Source organism: Chiloscyllium plagiosum, unplaced genomic scaffold (genome assembly GCF_037043375.1).
Source record: "Chiloscyllium plagiosum isolate Xiang-an unplaced genomic scaffold, Cpla_swu_hap1 HiC_scaffold_22, whole genome shotgun sequence".
In the NCBI taxonomy this organism is placed as follows: Eukaryota; Metazoa; Chordata; class Chondrichthyes; order Orectolobiformes; family Hemiscylliidae; genus Chiloscyllium; species Chiloscyllium plagiosum.
Genome location: NW_028270160.1, coordinates 29,393,284 through 29,407,642, shown reverse-complemented (window position 1 = coordinate 29,407,642; position 14,359 = coordinate 29,393,284). Strand labels below are relative to the sequence as shown.

The following is a 14,359-nucleotide window of genomic DNA, read 5'->3' as shown; positions in this document are numbered from 1 at the left end:
CAAGTCCACACCGACCCGCCGAAGCGAAACCCACCCCTACCCCTACATTTGCCCCTTACCTAACACTACAGGCAATTTAGTATGGCCAATTCACCTGACCCTGCACATCTTTGGACTGTGGGAGGAAACCGGAGCACCTGGAGGAAACCCACGCAGACACGGGGAGAACGTGCAAACTCCACACAGTTAGTCGCCTGAGGCGGGAATTGAACCCGGGTCTCTGGCGCTGTGAGGCAGCAATGCTAACCACTGTGCCACCGTGCCGCCCACCTGTCATGCATAGAGATCTGAGACTATTTAACTCTGGTATTAGGTTCCATGTTTGCTAGTTTGTCCATGAAGTACTAGGACACTCCTCATGTATTTTGTTAAGTTGGGAGTTGAAGGTGGAGTAAAGAAATAGGAAGTTTGCTTTTATAATTGTGTGACAAATTGAAATTGAGTTTTTAGTGAATAATAAATTGAGTCTTTATGATTTATATAATGTAGTGGGTAGGAGAAACTGTTTTGACAGCTATGTTTCTGAAATGGTATCTGTTCAGTCTGTGGCTGTTTCCTGGATCAGCTTTATGCTTTTTTAAATGTCATTTTGTGTACCAATTTAATGTTTGACAATTAACTTGCAACACAATCTCTTTATGGATAAAAAATGGCCATGCTGACTAATATAAAAAGGTCAGCAGTGGGCGGCACGGTGGCACAGTGGTTAGCACTGCTGCCTCACAGCGCCAGAGACCCGGGTTCAATTCCCGCCTCAGGCGACTGACTGACTGTGTGGAGTTTGCACGTTCTCCCCGTGTCTGCGTGGGTTTCCTCCGGGTGCTCTGGTTTCCTCCCACAGTCCAAAGATGTGGAGGTAAGGTGAATTGGCCATGCTAAATTGCCCGTAGTGTTAGGTAAGGGGTAAATGTAGGGATATGGGTGGGTTGCGCTTCGGCGGGTCGGTGTGGACTTGTTGGGCCGAAGGGCTGTTTCCACACTGTAATGTAATCTAATCTAAAATTAGAATCAAGAAGTAAAGAATAATGACCATATTTAATCCAAATGTATTTATTACTTATGGTCTTGCATTAGCACTGTTTGGTTTCCCACTGGAACTAAAACTATAGTCACCAGCTCCGCTGGATAAATGTCTATACATGTGTGTATATATTTATGTATATTTAAAATATATGCAGGGTATGTTAAGTGTACTTTGTAGTTGTAACTAAAATATCTGCACATCTTCAAAAAAGATCAACCTACATTTAAAGCATTTCAAACTGTACATAAAGGAAATCTAGAATGGATGTATTCAGGAACTGAAAATGCTGACTGGACAATACCCAATGATCCTAAGTGGTCATAAAAAGCAAAATACTTCTCTCCTCAGATGTTGTCTGACCTGCTTTTCCATCATTTTCTGGATTCATCTCGAGCTGTTGTTATGCTATTGCTTTAAATACGAAAGTAATGTCAGTTCTTTTGCATGACTTAGGATCTTCCTGAGTTAGTAGGAGAATAAATCTCGTAATCCAATGTAATTTAACTATCATTGGGAGTCATTTGAATTTGCTGAGTCAGTTCACCAATTAGATACTGTGGCATAAGGCCTTCCGAACCCAGGTGCAACTTCTGAGGATATCACAGAGCTACACATCTTTGAAGATAGATTAATCCTTATCTGAAGAAACAATAAGTCAGAACTATTTTGTATGATTACCATGTATAACAGAATTTAGTGTTAATGAACTTTATAATGAAGTGTGATTCTGAATTCAAAGCTTGTGGATGTTACTTGAATTTGCTTTCTCTTTGCTAAGTTTGTCTCAAACTGTGGCATCAAATCGCATTATAAAATATGGTGCCTAGAAGATCATGACAGCAGTGAAGATCAAGAAACTGACCCAAGATCATCTGGAGTAGGGAAAAATTCAAAAAGAGACTTTTTTTAAGGATATTATCAATACAACTTTAAGACCAACTAGTAATTCACCACAGCAGATCAGCTGCTGTGAGGAAAGAAATCTGAATAGAAAACTCAACCAGAACAAGTCTCAAAGAGCCTTTTACAGTCAGAAATAAATGACTTAATACACAAACATATTATTATAAAGATGCATTTACTAAGGTCTGTAAAAGGTGTGAACTTTCAGTCAGAGAATAATTGGACCTGGGAGTGCAGAAGTAATGGTCTCAGTTTTGAAATCAAGCATTTTTGGTTCCATCATGAATTCCTTTGTCATTTTATAATGAAAATAACTTATGTATACTTGTCATGTAATTATGCTGTCCAGTCAATGATAATCGTGCATTGATTTCCCTTGAGAATGGAGTTGGGGAGGGAAGTGTGTAAATATAATTTCCATAAACTATTTCCATTGTAAATGTGAACTTGGTAAGTTTTCATGGAAAAGTTTGTGCAAACAAAGGATTAAGATGGATATGTAAGTACTTCATTCCTGTTTTGCTCTATTCCTCCATTTTGGAGGAGCATCTAGATTAATCACAAGTTCCAGTTGCAAAATGGGATTGTATAGTGATTTTATTTCTTCTCCTTATAAGTAACTCTATTTAAATAATGAGGTTCTAACCTCATTGATAAAAGACTATACTGACTTGAACACCTCTGAAGAATTCAGTAGTCAGTAGTAATTGCACATAGTTTGTTTTTGTATTAACATTTTTATTATCTGTTTCATTAGTCTTTTGTTTCATTGCTTTGAAGCAATACTTTTGTTGAATTCCAAAAAAAAATTATTATTTGGAGAATGCACCTCAAATATGTCTGTCCTCAACTTGTTCGTAATGTTTAAGCATTTATAACCATTGTATGTGAAACACAATGAGTGTCAATAGTTCAGTGTGATGTTACAAAATGATACCAACTATTGATCTATTCATACAGGAAATGAATTCTCAAACCTTTAAGCTTTAGTTGCTGAAATTGTGCCCTTCTGTAACCATAGTTCAATTTCATTGTACACAACTGGGCAGAATTTATGTATATTTAAAGCTGAGATGTTTGATCAGTTGGGAATCGAGGGTTACAGGGAAAGGGCAGGAGAGTGGACTTGAGGAAGTCAGATCCTATTGGATAGCGGAGCAAGCTTTCGGGGCTGTATGGCCTACTCCTCTTCCTAGTTCTTACGGTCTAACTAGATTGTTCCGCTTCAATGCTGAATGGTGCTACTGTCTCTATTCTTGGCCCGTATTTTGCAGTAAAAATAACACTGTTGTGTTTCTACAGTACCTTTAACATGGTAGACTGTCTCAAGACATTTTACAGGAGTGTTATTCAAACCATGAAGTGATGGCACTTTGGACATTCAGCCCATCATGTGTATGCAGAAATATTACACCAAGCAGTGGAGATTTAAATAATTTAATTTGTATTGGATGATCTTGAGATTTTCTTGAAGGCTTCATAGTGGAAAGGTAATTTCAGTGGAAGCCTTGATACTGACCCTGTAGTCCATAAAATTTTCATAGATTTCAAAAGTCTTGAAACCGCATGATTAGATATTCCTGAGGGAGGTATGGAGGGAGATGATGGTAACTAATTTGCCAGCAGTGCCCACAGGCTCAACACTGTGAGTGAACAGGGCAGAGGTTATCAAGGTTCGCTCCCAGAGGTTGCACTGGTAAGGAAGAAAACATAAGAGGGCAATTCAAGTATCAGTTCCTATGGAGGCAGTTTTGAGAGTCTTAATGGGCCATTTAGAGGATCACATAAGAAGCACAGCGGGAAACTGCTAGATATGTCAAGTCTGATATGGGAGTCTTAAGGTTAAGGAATGTTTTATGATTGGGATAAATCCATTACTCTTTCTCACCCCAGCTAATCCACTGGAATGGTCCTCATTTCTACTCCCTTAAGCCAATGGATATGTGGTTTACATCTCTCCACCTGTTGTTTCACTTTCCACCTTAAGACATTTCTTAAACTTTATCTCTTCTGACCTGCTATCTCCATATGTGGCTCAGTATCATTATTTTGTTGTACAATGCTCCAGTAAAGTTTTTTTTTAAGTTGTTAATGTCAGGATTTGGGAGAAGAGAGAAATGAAAGGAATCAGAAGACAAAGGCTCAGAGGAGTTAAAAGGAAAGTTTGAAAAGGGGGAAGAAAAAATGAAACTTGAGGAAAACTCAAGTTTCATAGAGTTGGTTATGCAGCATTTATAAGAAGAGAGATTTTGCTTGTATGTAAGAAATAAACGGGAGTCCATAAAGTTGGGATTGCACTCTTTATGCAATATTGATGAACTGCTGTCCAAGTTCAGAGACAGGCATGATAGATAAATGAAGTGCAGAAGCTACATAAGAGACAGCACATCAACAATGCACTGGTGATGGTATTTCCATAGGAGTGAAGATCCAGAATTGGGCAGAATCAGTTACTCCTCAGAAATATTGGCAATTGTCATAAGATCCAGAAGCAGCAAAGAAAAGAATGTAGGCTAAGGATCATGAATCTTGGGCCAGGAACCAGATTGTCAGTGAGGCTGAAGGCAAGTTGGCTAATCAGAGGCTCAGCAGGAAATAGTGGTGGAGAACCAAGCTAAATGTCAACCAAAGTCACTTTAAAATTTAGGAAATAGATCAGAGATGAGTTGCAGCTGAGTCTTATGCTGTAGCTCAGACTAGGTGTGTAGTCTTGATCTCCAGATAAGACCAGAAATTTTTAAACAAAGTTTGAGAAAAAGATCTGCAAAGAAAGCAAGGAGCAGGCACGACCTGGAAGTGAGCAGTGATGGGTTAAGTTAGCAGTTAACATTTTAGCCTGAGTTACAAGTTATCTGTCAGAACCGGATGAAATTTAACAGTTAGAAGAGAGGAGACTGGGCAGGAAGAGCAAAGGATGACAGTGGAAAGCCAAAGATATAGATGCAAAGTAAGGAACTCCCCAGGGATAAACTGCCCAGCAGTCGTTTTGGAAGTATCCTGTCAATGCTCATGATTACTAAAGATTAAATTGAACACAACTTGCGGAAGCCACACAACATGAAAATCAGGAAACATGCTATCTGAGTTGCCTTGCTCCTCCAGGCTTTCTATGTACAAAGCCTATAGCAAGTCTATGGATGAATGTAAGTCATGAATGACTTCCATTTATTATTTAGACCTTTCAGTTCATTCCTTCTTACTATCCTTCCAGGCATCCTCCTTGTCTTCAACTTGTATTTTCTCTGTCTGCTTAAATATCCCTGCAGATCTGCCCCCTTCTGCAGCCTAGTTGTCACCAAAATATCTGTTCCATTCTACTCCATCTTTTTGAAAAAGATGTCCATTAGGTATCTTGGTTGTTTTTAAAAAATGGTTTCATCACGGTTGAATAGAATTTGAAATGTACGCACAAACATTTTAAACATAGAAGCTTTCAGAAATACGTATTAAAATAATACAAGTAACTACAATTGGAAGAATAAATATTCTGAATACAGAAATTAAGGAAAGCCACTAAGGAAAGTAAAATAGATGTTCTGCTGTGGTACTGGACACAAGCAAAGGACAGAGGAGATTTGGTTAGATAATGGAGATACGTTGAATGAAACAGAAAACTTTTAAAAAGTTGTAAACAAAAATAGGGTCTTGTGAGCATCTACATTATCCAAAAGCCATAAAATTAGTATGGCCCACTCAGGAATACAAGTCCCTTTATTATTAGACAAATTACACAACCTTATAGGCTTTTTTAATTTTAGGAATAATATATTGAAATCATTTTATTTATCTGTGACCAGCATCATAAGATGCTGGGAATTGATTCATCAGAGTTATTTTTTGGATGCCAAAGAAATTTACCTAGAGATTGTACAAGTCTGAATAAACCATTGCAATTAGCAGAAATCATCACAAACAAGCACCAACCCTGGACTAATAACAACTTAAACTTAATGAACACTATCCTAAATATGCTGTTTGGAACTTAAATTGAATTGACTTCTTTCTCTTGATTTTATAATGGTTAACTTGAAAAGAAAGCATTTGCAGCCTCAGCCCAGATTGGATTTAGTGATCTATACTGTTCACCCTGTGTTGCCATTGTGTCCAGTTCCTGACTCCCAACAGCGTTAGTCAAAATAGACAGGTTTGGGTTACTTGCTATAGGAGGCAAAGCATTCAACCAGAATATAATTGAGTCAATTTATATTAGTGTAATGAAATAAGTGAATGGGGCCACAAAGTCCTTGACTACATTTATTAAAAAGAATCTACTGGTGTCCTCTTTCACAGAAAAGACAGAATTTTAATAAATTGAGGCACGGCCTTGCTTCGAGATGAATTCAGCTGGAGTTTAATGAAATTCTTCTGCTTTATATTGCAATGTGTTCAAGCCAATGGAAACCATATTGAGAAAGTATTATATTTAAGTTTAATAAAAAAATTTCTTCAAGAATAACTGACGTAGAATCTGTCTGGTGACAAGACTGTGATACAATGTACACACTTACAGTAATTCAGTTTTTGCAACACTTATTCATATTTCTGTTTTTGTAATGGGCCTGTTTTCCAGTTGGTTTCTATTTTGTTTGAATCAGTAGTTGCCATTCCTTATTATTAATTCTCATTTATTAAGGCTGACTAGAAAACTTCTGTTCATAGAATTGCATTTCTCTGTATTTTCACTGTTGACTATCTGGAGAAGAAACCTGCTAAGACTAGAATCTAAAAATACTTTTTTGCATATTTTGGCTTTCCTCAGATCTGGGTAGCTGACACAGGTGCGGGTGGAATGTTCTTGACATGAATTGTGTTTAATGATTATCTTGAGCAGACTTTCAGTGTTTGTTAGAGAAATTGATTGAATTTTTAAAAATTTGAAAACAATCATAACTATATTAAAATATCTTGTATTGTTGTCAGGTACTTATCCAAAATCAATTCTTGAATGATCCATAGTTTCCTCCAGATGAGCAATGGTAAAATTAAAACTATTGCCTTCAGCTCCCAATAAAATCAAAACCATTGTTTTCAGCCTCTGATTCCATTCTCTGTCCCACCCACTGTTTCGGGCTCAACCAGACTGCTCATTTTGAGCTGAGTTCCCAACCCATGTCTTCTTTATTATTCAGAAAGTGTACTTCCATGACTCTAACTTTGCCACCTCCACCGCTGACTAATCTGATGTTAAAATTTATATTTATGCCGTTGTCATCTCAAATCTTGATTATTCCAATTTTCTCCTGGCTGGTTTCATATCCTCCACAGTGACTGTAAGTTTATGTTGTTTACCTTAGCCATTATTAAATTAATGTACATGCACATTTTTCTGCCTAAAGAGGCAAATGCACTTACAATTCCCTATAAAGTGTGGTGCTTTTATCAAAATGCCATCGCATGCGATGACTGACTTAATTCTCTTAACTCAGTTTTATCATGAAGTCATTTGGTTTTTGAGGTGTATCTGAGGAAAATTGAATCATGTTGGAATAAAACATATGAAACAAATTAAAAGTGAAATAAAATTGCTTTCTCATACAAGATGTATTTTTAACAGCAGTTGAGGAAGAACCAACATTAAAGGGCCACCTTTGTACTGAACCCTGCTCTGTTTTCAGAGGATTACACTAATTCCTGTAGAAGAGTTTAAGCATGAATACAGTTATTCAACCTGAAAACTGAACACTGTGGTTCTGTTGTAACTGTTTTAGGCAGTGTGCCACTGTCTTCTAACTATAAACGTTTAGGCGCCAAGGAGATAAAGTGGCCTTTTCTCCCCCTCTCAAAATGCGAGTAACCTAAATTGCAGATCCATAGAAAAGAGTTTCAAGATCAAAGCAGACCTTAAAGGAAGTTTGATAAAAATATTTTATTGTGTTTGATGAGTGAAATGTTGCATTGCTTTCTGTTAAAATAGAAACTGGATGCAAAACATGAAATACCTCCTAACTGAAAACAGGTTTAGTCATTTGTAGTGAAATATAATTCTTTCAAATTAAATTGTAAATCAATATATAGTGAATAATTTGATTGTGCTATGTTTGGAACAGACACTTTATTAGTTCATTCAGGATTCAAATTCTGAACTTTTCTGCTGCAAAATTTACCTGTTGAGTTCTTAATTATATACAGAACAATAAATACCAGGCCAGTAATATGATCAGATGGCACAAAGCACGATATCTGACCTTCCGCCAAGGAAATTGCAGCTTTGAAGATATTTCTATGTATCCACTGTTTTTGTAATGCATTTTTGGGCAGTATTTGGTATGATTGCTGATGTTTAAGTATGAAATATATAATTGATTCAGTATAATAGCAAGATTATTAAAGTTTACAAAGTTTTCCTTCTTGCATGATTATAAACAAATAACATTTACAATATATTTTTATTTCAATTGCAATCAAATAAGTTATTTTAAGTTCAAAGTTCATTTTATATTGTACTTGCTTTTAAAATCTTGTAGACCTGTCTGGCTGGTGGCAGTGTTGTAGCTGGTTTATTTTTGGCAAACATACACATTCACTTGATGCTTTAGTGAATGTCTCTGCTTGAAACCCCTATGTAAGGCACTAACACTGCTCTTAACATAGATTGTTTCACACTCCCTTTCGATAGCCTTCTGTTTCTGGATCTTTATCTTACTAGCATTAAACCACTCAGGATTTCTTTTCTCCTGCCATTACTGTTGTGGAGTCTGCTAAACTGCATCACTGCACTTACAGGCTTATTCTTCCTAACTGTCCGGTTTCCAGCTGCAAGAAACCTACATAATCATTAACCTTATGGATGATCCTGTCTTTCTAAAAAAGGACTATTGCAATCTGTCTCCCTGTCTTGTTGGGAACTTTGTTGTTTGGCAGCAGCCCAGTTTTTTTCTGTCTTCTACTCTTTGAGGTGAATAAATCAGTGCTTTAAAAGCAAGGTTTTTTTTCAAAAGCCATCAGTTAAGTGCATGCAAACATAGTTCCAATGTCACTTCCAGAATGCAACAATGAAACTAAAACCATGTCCATCTGAACATAGATAATGTAGAAATCAAGCATAAAGCTATACATGGTTCTGTTCACATTAGAACCCAAATATCTGAAGAATAATATCCTGAAACTTCATTAAATAGGAGAACATTTTACTCTTTAAAACTTGTAAGTGATTTAAATATTAGAAAGCAATTTGAACAAAGAAAGTGAAACAGCAAAATCTACACCATGTACAACATGAAACATCCATTATCAACAATCTGATTCTTGCAGAATGAATCTTTGCAAATTTGTTGACATTTCATCCTGTGCCCATTGACACTTATGTATATTTGTATTCCAGTATGTGACATATTTCTATAACGCATGCATAAAGCAAATATTTGAGAATTCCAAATTATGCGCCAATTTCCATCCAAGAGAACAGAGACCTCTATTAGCTTGGATAATTGGGATTCTCACTATGATTTTAAAACAATACAACATAGTTTTCAGATAGCCAGATTTGAGACACTGAGTCTGTAGCTACAACAGAAAAGAGTGCTATTCTAGGAAGAAACTTTCTAACAATTTATATATAAAAAAAGTTTTGTTGTTGGATCTTTTATTTTTCCCATTCCTTTCTCCTCATTTAATTTTCCTTGATATCAACCATGTGCTCATTCCTGGCAGAGATGGCAGGCAGAGAACTGGCTTCTAATCATTTATTCCTCCAGCTGTTCATGTGTATGCTGTAAGATTTGAGAGAGAAGTTGGTGAGACTTTGTTCAGATTTTCCTTTATTCCTTGCAAGACCTAGCTGACCACGTAAAGCTCCACTTGTTTTGGGAACCTGGAATGTCATGAACTTTGTGTATGTAAATTATATGCAGCTTTAAGTTTTAAAAAAAGTATCTTTTCCTTAAGTTAAGGTATCATGTACAATAACACCACACTAATAAAAATGCTACAGTTTAAAGATGCTTTAGTTTCATCCTCTTGTGTACAACTTATTACAACCTATAGCTTTTGTATGTTTTAGTGCTTTTTTTCTCAGTTATTTGTAATACTTCACTGTATTTTGTTTTTCAAAATCACTTGGTTTTTGGGTAATTTTTCATCCAGGGCATGTTTTCCATACAGTGGGATAAATCAATTTTTCTTCTTAATATTGTGTAACTTATGGCCAGTGTTTTTTTTTCTGTTGTTTCTTAGGGTCAATACCATCCATCTGATTTGCTGTGTCCAGAAACGTATGCCTGGGTACCTATTGAAAAGTGTCGGACAAAGTTAGACCAGTCGAAATACAGTCGTCTCAATGAAGACATAAATGCAGGTAGGTTACAGCCTAGTGGCATTGGTAAATCAAGCTACTATGGAGTGTTATCTTCAGAATAACACTTCTTACTAACTTCACTGTTCTCATACCAAATAAATGAATAGTGCAATATTAATACTTATGAAGAATTTAAATCTCTATTCTGTTTGTCTGCATATAAATATTTTTGTAAATAATTTTATAGTGGATTTATTTACACCCACTTTGATATAGCAATGAAGTGTTCATAGAATCCCTACAGTGTGGAAACAGGCCCAACAAGTCCACACCGACCCTCCGAAGAGTAACCCACCCAGCCCCATTCCCCTACCCTATTACTCTACATTTCTCCTGACTAGTGTACTTAAGCTACACATCCCTGAACGCTATGGGCAACTCACGTAACCTGCACACCTTTGGACTGTGGGTGTAATCCAAAGCACCTGGAGGAAGCCCACACAGACATGGGAATGTGCAAACTCCAATCAACTCAGACCGGAATCAAACCTGGGTCCCTGGCGCTGTGAAGCAGCAGTGCTAACCACTGAGCCACCTTTATTGAATAGAGTTTATTCTTCATTCATTAATCCACAATCCATCTAGTTTTAAATCTAGCAATTCCATTGGAAAATAACAGTTCATACACTTTATCAAATAACATACAGTGTCATTTAATCTGAGATGAATAGGGCAGAACAGGTGGGATGCCATAGCTTCGTGGATGGCACGGTGGCGCAGTGGTTAGCACTGCAGCCTCACAGCGCCAGAGACCCGGGTTCAATTCCCGCCTCCCGGGTTCAATTCCCGCCTCCCGGGTTAAATTCCCGCCTCAGGTGACTCTCTGTGTGGAGTTTGCACATTCTCCCCGTGTCTGCGTGGGTTTCCTCCGGGTGCTCCGGTTTCCTCCCACAATCCAAAAATGTGCAGGTTAGGTGAATTGGCCATGCTAAATTACCCGTAGTGTTAGGTGTGGGGGAATGGGTCTGGGTGGGTTGCGCTTCGGCGGGTCGGTGGGGACTTGTTGGGCCGAAGGGCCTTTTTCCACACTGTAATCTAATCTAATCTAATCTAAGTTTAAGTATGTGGGAATTCCTGGACAACCATAGAAATTAAAAACTATAGGCCAGAATAGATCATTCAACCCTGGGAACCTACTCCACCATTCAATATGATTATGGCTGATCATCCATCTCAGTGCCAACTCTATCAACAATAAGTGTCTGCAGCTCAAGAACCTTTGGCTCAAACCTGTTGGGCTGGAGTCTGAGATGCAGACATTCCAGCACTGTGAGTCATCAGAGATAGGGAGAGTTATCTGGGCACTGAACAGGAGTCTTTCTGTCCTCCAGGCAGGGAGAATAGCAGTGAGCTATGTTGAGACAGCTCCCTAAGTTATGCTACTGTGAAATTTCATCATGAAATGACCAGAAGGACAAGTGAGCAGATATTTCAGATAATTAATGCCCTATAATTCATTATTTTCCTATGTGCACATTGTTTGCTGACAGTGGCATGGTCACTGCTACTTAGGGTGACCGTCACCTTCATGAAGACTGCCTTGCAGGTTATTAGAGACAGAGGCTTGATGGCCAAAGAGGGAAATGAGGGCGTGGTTTGTCCTCCTTAGCCCCACTAGATGGGCCACTGGGGTTTGCTTACATTATCCTTATGATTTCAATTTTTTTTTTCTTGCTTTTCTGAGGCCTCAAAATGGAGATGCCCTACTTGGATCAGCCGTGCCAACTGTTCCTAGTGGGCTCATTACATCTTTAGAGTTGCTGGCCCTCTGATTGGACTAGTAGCATTTACATCCCCTCCACTGGCTTTACTTGAATCGTGAACATCGAGGCAACCAATTGCGAAACTTCTTTGTAAAGAATGCTGGGATGACTCCATCTAGTTCTGACTTTGGTGTCCCAAAGCCTGCAATAAACTTCAGCTTAGGTAAACTACTATTTTATAGGTGGCCAATGTTTAGGAGAAGGAATGTGTGACAACAAGTTAAGAAGAGACCATGGCCAGTTTTTAGGGGCAGGAGTGTGTGATGAGTTAAAAAGATAACAGACTCCAGGGTGTAGTGGACGGAGGCAACATCTGGTGGTTACAAGATACTTGCTGGATGGGTGGATGAGAATGAGCAGTGCATAACAAATTGACCATGGTGCAAAAAGCCCCACAAATGGTGTTATTAAAAACAACTGGAGAAATAAAAGAAAGACGGATATTTATTTGGTATTTTTTGTGTCCTCAGGATATTCTAAAGCACTATAGCCAATTAAGTAACTCTGAAATGACTGCTACTTCAATATGTAAAATATGGCACTCAATTTGTTCACTGCATACTCCTCCAAACAGTCATGTGGCGATGACCAGGTGATCTGTTTATGCAACTCTGATTGAAAGATAAACATTGTCCAGTACACTAGGGATAATTCCCTTGCACGTCTTTGAAATAGTGACATGGACTATTTTATGTCTGCCTCTAGAGAGACCAGTAACAGTGTGAAGAAATTGAAACTCTCAGCAATTACAGGAAGAACTATGCATAAGATTGTGTTTTAAACAAAAAGCTTTGTTTAACTGTCACACTTCACTGGGGTGGCATGATGGAAATCAAGTCCTATTCCCAGAGTTGTCACAAAAGTTAAAAATGTTATCAAAGTACATACATTCCCCAATTTATCTGTTAGGTAGACCCAGGCTAACAAGAAGAAAAAGGACCTCATTTCTGGAATTAACAAGAACTGCAATTTTTACAAATTCTGACCAGAGGTAAAATATATAACATACTGGTTAAAACTCTATCCCCCGGAACGCACGGATATGCGCATATCCACGCACACACACACTCTCACACTCACGCATACTCTCTCATGCACACTCTTTCTCTTTCACGCACACACACTCTCTCGTGCACTCAGTCACACACATAGACACATAATGTTAAGCGTGGAAGGGTAAAAACTGGCAAAGTAATTCAATGGCCCCAGGCCACAGGTTTTGTTGAGATGATTGTTTTGCTTGCCAGGATTTTCTGTTTTTAAATCTCTTTTCTCCAGGTTCACTACACTCATTCCTACAACTCACCAGCAATTGGTACACTCTCTGTAAAGTCTCTTAGTTACTGATTAAAGGTCACAGCGAACAGCAACTAGTGAGGCAACGGAAACTGGCTTTCTACAGGTTTCTCAAGTAGAGAAAGGCATACCATTTACCTCTGTCTGCAGTCCAAAAGCTTCTGCCAGTATTGTTCACACCCTCGAGCTATTCAGCTACATGGAGCTAATTAGATAGTTGTCAAGCTGATGGCCTTTGGCATTCACAACTGCTCACACTTCCACAAATAAATCAGCAACCTGTTGCCTAATGAATGTCACTTCATGCACATCCTCTGATATTAGCCTGAATACAAGCAGCCTCCCCCACTTCTTGAAGAAAACAGCAGTGTAAACATGACTTGCAATGAGTTTCGGTAATTTGCTTTTCTAAAGGTCATCAATTCTTTCCACATTCCTTGGTTTTGAAAGAGTACTTCTCCCACTTCAGTCCACAATCAAAAGTACAGTACACTTCAAACAAAGCAAGCAGAACTATCTTAATACAATATTTCAAAATCACTTATACTTTAAACCTGAAAATCTCAATGGAATGCTCCCAGTTCCATGTTTCTTCCACCCAGTGTTCCCCTGTACAATATAGGATTCCGAAAGCTCTTTTTTTTTTCTGGGACAAAACCAAGTTATAACAAGAATTCAGTTTGATTCTCCTTAATGTTCAAGCTGCTTTCCAAGCTTGGAGATTTCTTGAGATCTTCTACTAGCATCTGGCCAAGTGGTTCCTCCAACTCTCTGTCAAGACTTCCACAATTGATGGTGAGGACAGTTAACTACATCACTTAAGAATGAAAGGATTTTGTTTCTTTGAGCAGTGGCACCAGTACTGGTTCCATTGAAAGGGCTCCACTTAAGTTGGGAGTGATTACTAATAAACATGATGTCTGGGAGAATTTGAAGATGTGGTCTCAGCAAATTGGAAATAAACCAATGAAACAATGCCATTCAACAAAAAGGAGAAAGGCAAAATAGGGAACTACTCTTGAATTCGCCTGACACTGGTTGTTGGAGAAACACTGTCATCTATTATAATCTATATTAATG

At 38.0% G+C, this 14,359-nt stretch overlaps 1 protein-coding gene across 15 annotated transcripts in view; it reads left to right on the top strand.

The window, feature by feature from the left end:
• Positions 1–14,359, top strand: part of ate1 (arginyltransferase 1) — a 230,894-nt gene that overhangs the window by 184,390 nt on the left and 32,145 nt on the right. For all 15 annotated transcript variants that reach the window (XM_087998915.1, XM_043712693.2, XM_087998918.1 and 12 more), the window contains one exon: positions 10,100–10,220. In XM_087998915.1, coding sequence (XP_087855041.1) covers positions 10,100–10,220 — 121 coding nt within the window. The remainder of the gene's footprint in view (positions 1–10,099; positions 10,221–14,359) is intronic.